This window comes from Trichomycterus rosablanca, chromosome 2 (assembly GCF_030014385.1).
Source record: "Trichomycterus rosablanca isolate fTriRos1 chromosome 2, fTriRos1.hap1, whole genome shotgun sequence".
NCBI classification, from domain to species: domain Eukaryota; kingdom Metazoa; phylum Chordata; class Actinopteri; order Siluriformes; family Trichomycteridae; genus Trichomycterus; species Trichomycterus rosablanca.
This window is the reverse complement of record NC_085989.1, coordinates 9,264,798-9,280,419: the sequence shown is the minus strand read 5'-3', so window position 1 is coordinate 9,280,419 and position 15,622 is coordinate 9,264,798. Positions and strand designations below refer to the sequence as shown.

Here is a 15,622-nt window from a genome sequence, read left to right as displayed (position 1 = left end):
AGCTGACAGCAAGGCTAAGGTAACTTTCAAACAATGTGTTGAACCCTGAGTCAAACGGACTGCAACAATAGAAGACGGGCGATTTTCACTTTGTCAGTCAATAACTATAAGAGGCTATAGTGAGCACAGGTTTACCTGTTCAGGCAGCTTAAACAGTTTAGCCTGGCAGTGGTGTGATGGTGTGGGGAATATTTTCCTGGCACACACGTCTCCCTGAGTACTGTTGCCAACCGTATGCATGCTTGGGCACACTCTGTTCATCTTTTTATGGCTATGTCCAGCTTAATAATACACCATGGTACAATGAACAGGCTATCTCAAACTAGTTCTATGTTCATCACAAGTACATGTACATCAGTGTGTTCAGGGCTTCCCCAGTCACCAGACCTGAATCCAATTAGATACTTTTGGTATGTGGAGGAATGGGAGATTTGCAGCATGAATGGAAATGTTTTCAGCACCTGATAATCGAGGCTGTTTTGAGAGCACTGGATGTCTTACCCCATATATATGTGTTGTGTTTCTAATGTGGCCAGTGAGTATCAGTCTATGAGGGACAGTAAGAAATATAATGCATGTGTTATTGCCTCTTGTAATTGCACTGTCAGAAGCAGCAGCATGATTAAGGTATTTGTGGATACTTTGTTTCAGTTGTATGATCCCAGGTGCTATAATTCCACCCTCTAAAGAACACAGTTATGCCCAGTGGTTGAAGAAACATGACCGTACCACTAAAACGACAAATAAGAATCAAGAAAACATTCATTTAAAAGCACAAGGTAAGTGTCCAGATTTTTTTGTAGCAAACCATTCACACCACAGGTCTGTTGAACCTTTTGATTACAAACGCTGTGTTTTTATTTGTCCACCATACACCATGCAGCACTGGTTTCTACTGGTATTCAGTCTCCTCTCATAGACAAATGTTTTGTTGGACCACCTTTAGATTTGATTTTGATGCAGCATTGCCTCTTTCCATAGGACACATGGGCACAGCGAGTGCAAAAGTGTTTTTTCTGCACGTCATGTGACTGCAGCCTTGACTAAAAACAACTGTTGCCAGCTGAAACCTATTGATCACCTCAGTAATTATCCTGTCAAAGGCTAATTAAATATTTGCTTATTTAAATCCAAACAGTCACAAGCCTTAATGACCATATATGGAGTTTCTTATACCATTATATCCAGTGGCCAAACATGACTTTCTCACTCGTATATTACTAACAAACCAAATTTGTAATTTTTTGCTATTTGCTTGTGGAACGTTTACATTTATGTTAACGGTTTTCCAAAGTACACCCGAGTCCATGAGGTTATTTTTATTATAGTAGCATAACGCATTTGATGGCAATTTTGGTAAACAATGGTAAAAAATATAATGCCCATAGCACAAGTCGTACAGTGGTGTTGTTTTTGTGTCCTATTTGGGCGGCACTGTGGCTCGGTGGGTAGCACTGTCGCCTCACGGCAAGAAGGTCCTGGGTTTGATTCCCGGTAGAGCGGACTGGGTCCTTTCTGTGTGGAGTTTGCATGTTCTCCCCTTGTCTGCATGGGTTTCCTCTGGGAGCTCCGGTGTCCTCCCACAGTCCAAAGAAAAATTAGAGATACAAAATTGTCCGTGACTGTGGTTGACATTAAATACTTGATCTGATGAATCTTGTGTAACCAGTAACTACCTTGCATGTCCTGTCATGGTTGTAACCAAAGTGTGTAAAACATGACATTAAAATCCTAATAAATAAATAAATTTGTGTCCTGTTTAGCTGCAGATACACTGAATGTCAACCAATCTGCATTAGATGCAAGACATTGCTCACTTTGTCAGCAACAGGGTGAAGCCAAGCCCAGCGTAAGTTTGCATCCCTTCGTATTGATTATTTTACTATGGTTCTGCATTTTGTTCTGTCTTGTATATTAAGCTGTCTTTACACTCTGTTTTAGGAGGCGGGCAGGCTGCTATACTTGGGGCAGAATGAGTGGGCTCATATAAACTGCTGCATCTGGTCAGCTGAAGTGCAGGAGGTTAAAGGGGCGTTGCTGAATGTCTACAGTGCTGTAGCCAGGGGGCGGTTCTTGGTAAATCTAAGTTTATTATTGTTATTTTTTTTAATTGTCATGTTCCAGACCAACTGCAAATAAACACACACACACTCTCTCTGTCTGTGTTCAGCGTTGTGAGAGGTGTAACCAGACAGGAGCTACAGTGGGCTGCTGTCTTGCTTCTTGTCACAGTAATTACCACTTCATGTGTGCACGTGCCAGCCACTGTGTCTTTCAGATCGATAAGAAGGTATACTGTCATAAACATCGAGATCTCATCAACAACAAGGTACACACGGATGAACGTGCTAACCCAAACCTTACAAGATTGTTTTGCACTCCATTGTTATACTGTAAACTACAAAAAAAATGTTTTATCTATAGATGGTGAACGGGTTTGAGGTTCTACGACGAGTCTATGTCGATTTTGATGGTATTAACCTTCGAAGGAAGTTCCTCACTGGCTTGGAACCAGAGTGTATTAACGTCGTGATTGGTATGTACATCAGTAGACACTAGTGTTAATTAATTACTGTTAAACTGATTCATTTTTATTGCAGTGCCCCTGTTTAGTATACGCTTATGTGGATTTTACACCCCTATATACTTACCATGTGCAGACTTGCCGAATTATACACTATGGTGATCAGATCAAATCCTTAGTGGTGTATTTTTTTTCTTTTATGCAGGCTCATTGCATATTCAGAAGCTCGGTGTGCTGACTGAGCTATCTGCAAATGCTGGAAAATTGTATCCTGTTGGTTACCAGTGAGTATTATTTATTTTTACTTTTTTTAAGACAACCTAAAATTCGAGTTAAATCTAAGCGACCCATTTTGCCACTGACCTTTTTAAAGAGCAGACAATGAGGCACATTGTTTATAGGTAGGACCCGACTATATTAATGGGAAAATGTGCTTAATTCCACGAACCTCGTTTTTCAGAAATCACAGATTTCTAGCGCATTCGATTTATGCTTCCTCTCTACTGATGCTGACCCCCGCCCTGATTGAGGAGAGCGAACTGACACACACCCCCTCCGACACATGCATAGTAGCCAACTGCATCTTTTCACCTGCACGAGGCGAGTTCACATGCAGATCAGCCTTGTGCACAGAGAGCCACACCCTGATCGCATTATTCCTCGACTCTGTGCAGACGCCATCAATCGGCCAGCAGAGGTCGTAACTGCATCAGTTATGAGGAGTCTCTCTCCGGTTCCTTACCTGGATGAACAACAGCCAATCGTTGTTCATATAGCCGCCCAGCCGGATGGCAGAGCTGAGATTCGATACGATGTATTTGAAATCCCAGCTCTGGTGTGCTAGCGTGTTTTACCGCTGCGCCACCTGAGCAGCAGTTTCATCGATTTTTAAAGAAAAGTGCCAAATTTCACGGCAGTCAGTAAATAACTCATAAATTGCATGACGGAACAAATGGAAGCTACAATACACAGCACAGCCTAGCTTAATAGTTTAATGTGAACCTGTAGACATTTAGCTACAGTCCGAGTGCTTCAGACTTCGACATCTTGGACATTTTGACTAACCGATTGCTAACTGAATTGCCGTAGGATTGCAGGACCGCCTCATAGTGCAAATTAACCAGTAAACATGATGCACTTGAATGCTTGAACTGTTTAATTCAACCTTACATCTAGCATGAGAAAAACAGTGTAGCAGTTAGTGAGGTGTGAAACGTTGAGGCCAGTTTGGATAGCTGCTCCACATTTCTTAATCCTGGATTCACTTGTTGTGACTTTGCAGCTCTTTCATTTAAGGTTAACCCCCCCCCCCCCCCCCCCCCCTGTTAACCTACTGACTTTGTTAATTCAATTACAATTAACATCTCTATTACATGCAATTTCTCTTTCGTTTCAACTCTCTTTCCATGTATTTTTAAAGCTGACAATCTGGTTATGTTTTTTTTTTAGATGCACTCGGTGGTACTGGAGCACAGTGGATCCTCGAAAACGATGCAAGTACACCTGTAAAGTGATGGATGTGCGACATGCATACCATAGGAGAAATCCAAATCTTGGACAAAATGAGAAGAACTGCACCATAGCGCACAGTCCAAAACCACAGAAAGGTAAGTTTTCACTTTTTTTTATTTTTTTTTCTCTCTCTACAGTTATACAGTATATACACACAATGCTGCATAGTACACACCAAATTGACCCATACCTTCCTGCTAAAAGGAGACCAGGCCCCTCTGTAAATCAAGAACTTCTATTAAACACATCCTCTACTCATGCCAACAAATGAACACCATCAGAACACAATTCTACAATACGAACAGCTACGAGGAAATCTTCACCTCAGTACCCCCCCCCCAAAAACTTCTTGGAATCACTTGCAATTAAAAACGCCATATAAGTTAAACACTCTTAACCACCATACACACAAGAAAGCAAATCGACCCACCACCTTGATGTTTAAATAATCTATTAGCTAGCCATGATAATAGCCATAGCAGCTGACATGGTGATAAGAATTAAGAGTTATTATAAGCTGAATTGACTGGGTCTTGTACAGTTATATTTACTGACCTGTAATATGTATTTGCTAGATGTGGACTTGGACACTGATGTTGCTATCCAATTAACTCCCACAACCCCGTCTCCTAACTCAAAAATGCACTCAGGAACAGAATCTAAAACCCCAATGCACCATCACAACCGGAGACCAGCTGGTGGAACTTTCAGACCGTTGCCCTCACCAGGTGTGTTTTTTATTTTGGTCTAATTGTATGTGATTGTCTCTAGTGGAATAGGGGTGGGTACATTCGAGTATTTGGTTGAAAAATCTATACGGTACAAGGAATCAAAGCCAGCATACAGAAAGCACCATCATCTCCGCCTTCACAGGGTTAACACTGTGTGCATTTCATTAATCTTTTCCCCTCTCTATAGGTTCTGCTGTTTCTAGTTCTCATCACATCCTGACCATCAGTGATCTTGATGACACGCGCCGGTCGAGAAGGCTTTTCTCACGCAGCCGAAATGCATCTCCTCCTCATTCCCCCTTAAGTCCGATGAAAATTGGCTCACGAGGTGGGCTTCACCCCAGATCGCTTTCTGGAAGCTCTCCCGTGTCTCCAGTTAGCGCTCGCGAGAGCCCTATAAGCCCCCATTCACCTCGCCGCAGGGGCCGCCCTCCTTCCTCCCCTTCCAGTGCTACTTCGGCGTACTCTCCTAGGCAAGGCGTGGTCGGAAGCCCCCCTTCGACTGCTGTTTTGTCGCCATGCCACTCCCCAAGAAATCTGCAACATTTCAAGGCGACCCCACCTGAATCTGCAGAGGTCCCTCGAGATTTCTCGGCCGAAATTCCAGAGCTGGGTATCTCCATGACTGCAGTCCTCGAAGATGGAGTCGCAGATCAAGACTTGCTCTGTACGCACTTCGATGCCGACACGGAAGTGGCAGTCGCGTCTGTGTTGAACGAGAAGCTGGAGTTCGACGAGGCCTTGCTGAACGATGACGTGACTCTGCACTGCGGCTTATACGGCAGCACGGGAGAAGTGCAGGACCTTGCTAAGGAAGTCCATACGGAAGGTCTGACCGAGGTCGACTCGGCTGACGAGGACTCCGCGCGCTACTTTAACTTCTCTCGTACGGTCGTGGTCTGTGATTCTGCCAAGGACTCCGCACAACCTGGGGTGTCCACCCCTCCTACCTCAAAGTCCATCTCTCAGCTGGACGGGGCTGATAACGATTCTGAAAGTGACACGGGTGAAGCTAATGGAGAGGTCAGCTATCATGGTCAGGATAAAAAGCCATCAAACAGCAACGGCGGTGAAGAAAGCCAGGAATTTCACGAATCACTGTCTTTGCAAGAGAGTGTGGATATGCTTGTTGACTGTATTACAGAAGTATCAACACACCAAGAAGGTGCTTCTGCTGGAGATTTAATAGGGCAGGATGTGCCGTTCTCATCTACGGTCGACGTGCCTGATGTGCCGTCCACTTCCCCTGTCTTTTACACAAGCAGTGAATTTGTTGCAGGTCACCAGGACATCATAGCAGACAGCAAACCAGTAGCTGAGTTAAACGAGTTGTGGTTGGATCCTGTCAGCGGTAATTTTATCTCTCCTCATGATGGCAGCCTAATACAAATAAGTGACACCCCCACTTCAGTCCCAGTCCCAGTAAAGATCGACGTGAAACCACCAGAGGCAAAGATCTTACCCAGACCCCCTGGAGGAAAGCTGCGAATCATTGCTTCACGTCCGCCTGTGCATAGAAATATAATAATCCCCCAGCACAGACTGCTCAAAGTGGCTGTACCCGCTGGCATGTCACTGCCACTATCTTTGCCTGTTAACGTTCTTCCCGCTTCTCCCGGTCTTCCACAAAAAAACCACGTCACTTCATCTCCAGTCGTTATTAACGGTCTGGATTCTCATCCCAAGACCGCCACAAAGGGCAGAGCCATCGCCATCCGCATCCCTTCTACGACCAAACCAAGTCTGACCGGTGCATCGTCCAGTCCGCAAGTCCTACTCATCAACCGCTCTGGGCAAATTTTAATAAAAGACCCACAGACCAACACTTACCAGATTCCTAATGCTAATTCACAGCCTTACAACCAGATTAGCCAGATTGCTAAAGTCATTCACAGTCAGAACCTCGTCCAGAGGATCATGTTGAGCCCGGTGCCTCAAGCCAGCCCCAGCCAAAGTCCCACAACACGCATAGTGTCATACATCAATGGATCCGTGCCCCCCACTAAAGTTTTGTTAAAGACGGTACCCCAGCAATCTTCAGAAGTTCAAATGAGCATCGCAAATCCAAATAAAGAAAGAACCAGTGACGTAAAGCTCAAGAACGTATCTGTGCCAGTATCACCAGTATTTGGAAGAAGCCAGGAAGATAAGGCGCAGTCTATTCTTGAGAGAGCCATGGCAACTCACCGAGACGTAGCCAGCCCTACTGCGATAAAGCCACACCAATTCCAGCTCCACCAGTACCTTGAGAAGTTCCACCAGTCTCCAGAATTAAAGATCCAGCACAAGCCTACCATTCTGTCCCATTCAAAGCCTCAGGTCAGAGTCAAGAGGGTGTCCTCGGCATCGGACCGAATTAGTATCGGTCAGTGCAACACAATCACCGAACCAACAGTTCCCAGCTCCCAGGATGAGCTAAACAGGTTGGTTAAGACTGGATTGAGCAGATAAATATCTAATTTGTAGATAATTAGGGTCTGTTTATTTATTATTATTCTTCTTTAATTGTAGATTGAATAAAGTCCGGATTAAGGCCCCAACAATGAAGGATGTGCTGGACTTGGATAGACCACAAGCTGAAAATCCTGGGCAACCAAAGATTAAAGAAGCCAAAGAATCTGAAAGCAAAAGGTTAGTGTTTGATATTTATGAGTGTTAATATTAAGGTTCAATGTTTATATACACTGGAGTGAGATTTGCACACACAAGATTCCTCAGTTTGTCAAACACAGTCATGGACAATTTTGTATCTCCAATTCACCTCACTTGCATGTTTTTGGACTGTGGGAGGAAACCCCACACAGACACGGGGAGAACATGCAAACTCCACACAGAAAGGACCCGGACTGCCCCACCTAGGGATCGAACCCACGATCTTCTTGCTTCTTGCTTATACACTGATCAGCCATAACATTAAAACCACCTCCTTGTTTCTACAATCACTGTCCATTTTATCAGCTCCTTTTACCATGTAGAAGCACTTTGAAGTTCTACAATTACTGACTGTAGTCCATCTATTTCTCTACATACTTTTTAGCCTGCTTTCACCCTCTTCTTCAATGGTCAGGACCCCCACAGGACCCCCACAGAGCAGGTATTATTTAGGTGGTGGGTCATTATCAGCACTGCAGTGACACTGACATGGTGGTGGTGTGTTAGTGTGTGTTGTGCTGGTATGAGTGGATCAGACACAGCAGCGCTGCTGGAGTTTTTAAATACCGTGTCCACTCACTGTCCACTCTATTAGACACTCATACCTAGTTGGTCCACCTTGTAGATGTAAAGTCAGAGACGATCGCTCATCTATTGCTGCTGTTTGAGTTGGTCATCTTCTAGACCTTCATCAGTGGTCACAAGACGCTGTTGGTATTTTTGGTTGGTGGACTATTCTCAGTCCAGCAGTGACAGTGAGGTGTTTAAAAACTCCAGCAGCGCTGCTGTGTCTGATCCACTCATACCAGCACAACACACACTAACACACCACCACCATGTCAGTGTCACTGCAGTGCTGAGAATGATCCAACACCCAAATAATACCTACTCTGTGGTGGTCCTAGGAGAGTCTTGACATTTAAGAACAGCATGAAAGGGGGCTAACAAAGCATGCAGATAAACGGATGGAGTACAGTCAGTAATTGTAGAACTACAAATTGCTTCTATATGGTAAATGGAGCTGATAAAATGAACAATGTGTGTAGAAACAAGGTGGTATTTAATGTTATGGCTGATCGGTGTATATATAGAGACTGTTAGAGACTAAGGATTAATTATAAATGGTCATTATACAACTACTAAGACAACAGATCTAGTGGTGGCCTAAGATTTTTGCACAGTACTATACATATACTATAATTAACACTATGTGTATGTGTTCTAATCAGTTGCAAATTGTATGTAACCTGTGTTACAGAATTACTTCAGAGGAATCTGAACCCAGTGATCCACCGCAAACAGAAAAAGACAAACATGACAATACTCATGACTGGGTCAGCTCCAGAAATAGTGACCTCTCTGACTGGGGCCCCTGTGCAGGTATAGATGAGTAGTATACACTATATTAGAAGTGAACAGATTTTGGTTATGTATGAATGTAGGCTGGTCAGTTGCATGAAAAATAAAGAGGAAAAAAAAAAAAGCTCATTCAGACCCCTTGGTAGCAGAGTCCAATTGAGCTAGGACTATAAGCAGAGCCTTTATAAACCTGGTTTATTATTAAAAACAAACTATTATTTGGCAATACATAGTTTATTTCTAGATCTTGTTGCTGAAACAGATATGTCCATGTTTCCCCAACCCCATCTTCAAAGATGGTTTTGGACTTTGTTACCTGTCTGGGTGCATATAAGGACAAATCAATGCCAAGATGTCCAGCTTTATGTTACAGAATTGAGGCTATTATTTATTTATGCATCAAAACAAAACGCACTGTGGTTTACAAGATATAACGTAAAGCACCCACAAGGGTGTACAAGTTCATTTCTATTACTAACTATTACTGCTTTATCTTAAAACAAACTTCAATGTCTGTCAGTTAGCTCATTTGTCTTTATTTTATAATTATAATTTCCTCTGGGACAACAAGAAGTTAATCCCTAACCAAGGGTATTTAGTATGACCATGTTTAAAGGTGTAACCTTTCGTCCTTTGCTTCAGGTTGGAGTTCAGACGAGGACGGCCCATCGCCCGAAAAGGAAGGAGATGGCTGTGTCAGTCAGGGTCAGCCTCACCTTCTCTTCAAAATCACCAGTGACGATGGCTTCAGCGTGGAGGCTGACAGCATAGAAGGTCAGAATCCTCCTAGTATCATAAAGTAAACCATGACGATGGAGAAAAAAGGGGAAATGAGTATATTTTATCTTGCTCTCCTTTATGCAGTGGCTTGGAAGGCCGTGGTGGACGGAGTTCAAGAGGCACGGATAGGCCATAGGCTCGAGCAGCTGCCACTGGGCAGGATAAGTGGAGCCAGGGTACTGGGGGTTGTTCATGATGCCGTGCTGTTTCTGCTGGAGCAGCTGCAGGGGGCAGGCCAGTGCCACAGTTACAACTTCCGCTTCCACCAGCAGGAGAATGCTGAAGAAGAGCTACCAATAAACCCAAGTGGTTGTGCTCGGGCTGAAGTCTATACAAGGTATGAACCAGTAACTAGAATGTTCAGATATATTGGCGGATTTAGGTATGAAAAGTTGATTCGTTAGATTGATTAATTAATAGGGATGGCTGATTACCATAATGTCTATCAGAAATCAGATTATCTAAACACGTTTGGTGATCGGGTATTACACGGGTTAGCCTTCAATGTGCGGGTCAGAACAAGATATGAACCTCAACATGGTCCAGGAATTTTTTCTCCCAATAGAGCGTAGCCAATCCACTGCTAGAGACCCTGATGGCGTCCAAGGGGGGTGTATATTCGTCTGACACACGATCCACCTATTGCTTCTTAGTCTCCCACACTTCGGTGGATTTGTGTGTAAGAGCCACGCCCTGATCTCTGTGCTCCTCCACTTTCTGTACAGGTGCCCTAGTTGCTTAATTTTAAGACACATGTGGCAATGGGACTGAATGAAACACCTGAATTAAATAATTAACTATGCTTTTTTATCATATTATTTAACACAGTATCAAACTCAAGATTTTCTTAATACAAGTTCTTTATGCCCTGCAGGAATGCTACATTTGACATGTTTAACTTCTTGGCCTCCCAACATCGGCAACTTCCAGAAAGCAGGCCGTGTGATGACGACGAGGATGAGGTCAAGCTCAAATCCAGCAGGTCACATATATTCCTTCTTTTTTCTTAGTAATACAGGAATGTTTGTGTGTGTACACGATTCCATCATAGCATGTTGATGGTGCAGGTGCGTATTAGTCCAGTATTTGTCCATGTAATTAACAAGGGATTCATATTTTGCTAATTATTTTTAACTGATAATTGATCAGCTTTGTCAGTAAAAACATAAAAAAACACTTTAATATTGTAGTGTAAAAGTTTTTAGATTTTACACATCTTTAGTGAAAACTTAATTACAAGCTTTAACAAAACACGCTTAACATTACAGTTCTTCCTGACATCATTAGTGTACTTAATATGAGATCAAGGCAAATACAATTATATTGAAGAGCTATGAAGCTACGACCAGCGATAATCCAGAATTAGTAAACTTGCTTTCTGAAATGCAAACCCGGCGCACTGTTTCACAGCTCGCTATTAGTCTTGACATAATTTTTCTCACACTGCCATGGTTCTATTTTAAAGTGGAATACAACAGTTCAGGGTTTTGCGAAACAGTCAGAATCGGTTTCTCTCCGCCATGTTTGTGTGTCGCTTCTGTCTATCATGTAAACAATTCATCTCATTGCCGGCTTTTTAAACAGGCCAGAGGTAGCACATCAGCGAAGAGATTCTGAACTCCTTGGTTCGAAACTCGGCATGCCACCGGTCGGCTGGGCGCCATCTAGCGGGCATAATTGACAGTGCCTGCAGCACACAAGTTTCTGCTAGGGCGGGATGACCGGACTTAGTGGGTGGGGTCTTCAAACGCTGTGTAAGGAACCTGATTAGCAGATAGAGGCGCCTGTGCGGCGTGCATGGGTGAAAAAGGGTTTTGCTAAGGGCCGCGCGTGGGTCGGAGGAGGCGTGAGCAGCAATATAGCCACCTTGACTGCAATTATGGATTCCCAGCAGCGGAAGACAAATTGACTACGCTAAATTGGGAGAAAATGCATAAATACAATTTTAAAAAGGCCAGAGGAAAACTAGGTCAAACCATGAACCCAACGACCAGTTGTAAAAATAATCAGCAAAGTTGTTAGTCTACACTCAAGGCAGTGCCGTGGCAAGGTGGGCGGTACCGCCGAATTACATAGGAAATGGAGTCGTTTTGTCAGCGTTTCATGTGAGCACAGACCTAGAATCTCCAAATGCGGCTATCCATAGAGCTGGCACATGTGCACTGAGGGTGGGTGAGGGTGTGTTTCAAATCGGCATTCCTGCTCTGTAGAGATCTGTAGCTCCTCTCTCAGCTGGACTCAAGAGGCAGCTGTTGTAAATAACTGACAGCATTAATCCAACAACAGTTTTTGCTAAGTATTGGATAACCTGTTAATTATTATTATTATATACCTATAATTACCTCAAATTAACTATGCTCGTGAAGTTTGTCTGAAACCTCTCCTTTATTTTTATAGACGTGCGACCAGTATGGAGCTGCCAATGGCAATGCGCTTCCGACACCTCGAGAAAACATCTAAAGAGGCTGTTGGAGTTTACAGGTAAGTCAGTCAGATAGTGTCCTATGATATGATCTTTTGAGCTATTGAGCAACCTGTATGGCAATGTTTCAACCACAACAAAACCCTAGCGTCCCCCTGGCTCGCAGGGTTTTAGGTTTTCCCTAATCCCAAGACGCCTGGTTCAGCTCATGAGCATGTGCAGCCCTGCATGAGGATCAGAATTTGGTTCTTTTATTGTGTGTTGAAGTGGAAGACGAAACATATTAACCCTTTAATGGTCTGCTCAGACATCTGGTTGAACTTACTGTGAGTCTAAATAGCTGTGTATCTTCTCCTTGGTTGACATGTCTTAAACTCAAAAATATTGGTAGATGGTTTTATGAAAACAGCCTTTCTAACCTGTATGTCAACTTAAAGCTAGCAGCTGAAAAATTATACTTGAAAGTTGCCTCATTTTTGTGATCATCTCAACTGTTTGGTAGAGGCTGATTAAAAAAATACCGTGTTCACTAGTAAAATTATCCATTCATTGTTGTTGGTGTAGTCCCAAGAAACTAAGAAATGCAAAGAAATAGTTTTTTAAACATTGTTTTCTTGGTAAGACCTTTAAACAGTTCAGATGAAAGGATCTTAAGATATTTTCTTTTGTTGACAGGTCGGAAATTCACGGACGTGGTCTCTTCTGTAAGAGAAACATAGAAGCTGGAGAGATGGTGATCGAGTACGCCGGTATTGTCATTCGTTCGATTCTGACTGACAAGCGGGAAAATTACTACAGCAGCAAGGTATGTTTCAAATAATGTGTTGCCAATATTGTTTTATTAGTTGCTCAGTTTACTGAAATTGGAGATACACTGATCAGCCATAACATTAAAACCACCTCCTTGTTTCTACACTCACTGTCCATTTTATCAGCTCCACTTACCATATAGAAGCACTTTGTAGTGCACAGAGCAGGTATTATTTAGGTGGTGGATCATTCTCAGCACTGCAGTGACACTGACATGGTGGTGGTGTGTTAGTGTGTGTTGTGCTGATATGAGTGGATCAGACACAGCAGCGCTGCTGGAGTTTTTAAATACCGTGTCCACTCACTGTCCACTCTATTAGACACACCTACCTAATTGGTTCACCTTGTAGATGTAAAGTCATCTTCTAGACCTTCATCAGTGGTCACAGGACGCTGCTCACAGGGCGCTGTTGGCTGGATAGTTTTGGTTGGTGGACTATTCTCAGTCCAGCAGGGACACTCATACCAGCACAACACACACTAACACACCACCACCATGTCAGTGTCACTGCAGTGCTGAGAATGATCCACCACCAAAATAATACCTGCTCTGTGGTGGTCCTGTGGGGGTCCTGACCATTGAAGAACAGCATGAAAGGGGGCTAACAAAGCATGCAGAGTAACAGATGGACTACAGTCAGTAATTGTAGAACTACAACGTGCTTTTATATGGTAGGTGGAGCTGATGAAATGGCTAAATATAACAATGGGCTCAGATTGATATTCACAAGCTGAATATCTGGTCTGTCCTCTCTGTATGTTAATGGATATTTTTTGGTCTCTAAAGGGTATCGGCTGCTACATGTTCCGCATCGATGACTTCGACGTAGTGGATGCCACTACGCACGGCAACGCTGCCCGTTTTATTAACCACTCATGCGAGCCCAACTGTTACTCCCGGGTGATTAACGTGGAAGGCCAGAAGCACATCGTCATATTCGCTCTGAGGAAGATCTACCGTGGGGAGGAGCTCACCTACGATTATAAGTTCCCCATCGAAGATGCCAACAGCAAGCTACACTGTAACTGCGGCGCTAGGCGCTGTAGACGCTTCTTGAACTAGGGGAACTCGCTATTTCTCTGGCGAACGGACATCTGATTTGACCATTTTAGCACCCATGGGAAAGCTGGAATATTAGGGATGGAGGGACAGAAACTTGGTGTGAATTTAAGCACCAGGATTCTTGATAGATTCATAGATTGTCAATCAGTGCTCCGAGTCAGAGAGCAATACCACAACTAATACATTCACTGAGGCTTTTGAGTAAAGCAAACAAAAAAACCAAGAGATTTTAGATCTCTTTTTGCTACTGATTTGAAAGATCTCCACAGCTGGAGCATCTTTCTTTTTGCACCTTATTGGGGCTCTGAATTTTACCGCAGATGAGTGGGAGTATTAGAAACTGCTACTGGGACTGTTTTTCTGTGAACCAATAGTTTAGTAAGCATTTTAATGAAGGTCATAATTTTACTGCTTTTATAACTTCCAAACCTTTTGCTTTCTTATTTTCACCACTGTACAGGAACGATTTATTCACCTATTCACCTAAATACCCCTCAGCCTGATACTTGTACAGGTTTTTATTAAATAACACCGTTCATGTACAGGAATTACAGACAGATCTATCTGAGATTTGGCTGTATATGAGAGGAAGGTGTTAAGTTGAGTGGTCTTGATCTGCTTTGGGACAGATTTATATTTTTTAATGATATAAATGCCATGTTTTATAGGATTTCTATTGTGCTTTAGAAAATTAACCCTTCCAACTATAAGCAGTTCATTCTTTTCTGTTACAACCCTAATTAAGGGATTTAAGGGATCAAAAACCTAACCTAACCTAACCTTAAGAAAAACCATCTTCCTATAGCTACATGGATGGCTTTACAGGTCTACTACCTCAGTAGCTAAAGACCAGTAATAGCTTGTAGAATAGAGTGAACAGGAACTTCGCAGTTCTGTGCTAGCTTTAAACGTATAAGCCATGTTTCTGCTAGCAGTAGGCTTCACTTTTTGTCGTTTGTTTATTTGTGTAAATTTTTTTTAAATGACGTGCGAGGATCGAGTCCCCTTATTTAGCATGAGGACTTCTCTTCTGTGTCGTTTAGCACAATAGCAATTTTGTATATAGTTGTACAAAATATTCAAATGTGTTAATTTTCTATGCACTTTTTTATTTATAATGTTCTAAACCTAATAAAGAAACTAAATGTTTGAACAAAATGCTGTTGGTTATTTATTTTGTTTTTTAATGCATTTTCTCCCCATTTTCCTCCCCATTTAGCGCACTCAATTTTGTCCTCCGCTGCTGAGAGATACCAGATTGCATCCGAGGAGAGCACGTCGCTGTACACGCCTCTTCCGACACGTGTACAGCCCCCCTTCACTCGCCCCTGCTTTCAGCACAGGCGTCTCTTCCACCAATCAGGGTCCCTACACAGCGTATGAAGAACCACCCACACATAGTCCGACCCCCACCCTGCAGATACGGTGGCCAATAAGTATCTGCTGCAGGCTCTGCCAATTACGCCTGACAGATGGCGCCCAGCCGACCGGTGGCAACACCGAGTTTCGAACCAAATTTTGAAATTTGCTGCTGGATTTAATCCACTACAAACTACTTTTAACAAGTGAACATAAGTCTTTATATAATTTTGGTACTGCTGTTAAAGAGAACAGCACCCCTGAAGCAGACAGGGTCAAGGGCCTTGCTCAAGGGCCTAACAGTGCCTTCATAGCAGAGCCTTGATTCAAACTTCCAATCTTCCAACTAGGGATGTAACGATTTATCACAAAACAGTTAATAACCGATTCAATAAATCGATATTCACTTA

The 15,622-nt window shown here is 43.0% G+C and overlaps 1 protein-coding gene across 1 annotated transcript in view; it reads left to right on the top strand.

The window, feature by feature from the left end:
* Positions 1-15,011, top strand: part of kmt2ba (lysine (K)-specific methyltransferase 2Ba) — a 49,033-nt gene extending 34,022 nt beyond the window's left edge. The window contains exons 21-37 of the mRNA XM_063010960.1: positions 652-779; positions 1,764-1,849; positions 1,942-2,076; positions 2,171-2,329; positions 2,425-2,536; positions 2,730-2,808; positions 3,974-4,131; positions 4,612-4,764; positions 4,955-7,190; positions 7,279-7,398; positions 8,678-8,799; positions 9,421-9,552; positions 9,643-9,895; positions 10,433-10,540; positions 11,956-12,039; positions 12,656-12,785; positions 13,578-15,011. Of these exons, the coding sequence (XP_062867030.1) occupies positions 652-779; positions 1,764-1,849; positions 1,942-2,076; positions 2,171-2,329; positions 2,425-2,536; positions 2,730-2,808; positions 3,974-4,131; positions 4,612-4,764; positions 4,955-7,190; positions 7,279-7,398; positions 8,678-8,799; positions 9,421-9,552; positions 9,643-9,895; positions 10,433-10,540; positions 11,956-12,039; positions 12,656-12,785; positions 13,578-13,853 (4,471 nt within the window). The 3' untranslated portion in view covers positions 13,854-15,011. The remainder of the gene's footprint in view (positions 1-651; positions 780-1,763; positions 1,850-1,941; positions 2,077-2,170; positions 2,330-2,424; positions 2,537-2,729; positions 2,809-3,973; positions 4,132-4,611; positions 4,765-4,954; positions 7,191-7,278; positions 7,399-8,677; positions 8,800-9,420; positions 9,553-9,642; positions 9,896-10,432; positions 10,541-11,955; positions 12,040-12,655; positions 12,786-13,577) is intronic.
* Positions 15,012-15,622: the final 611 nt, after the last annotated feature.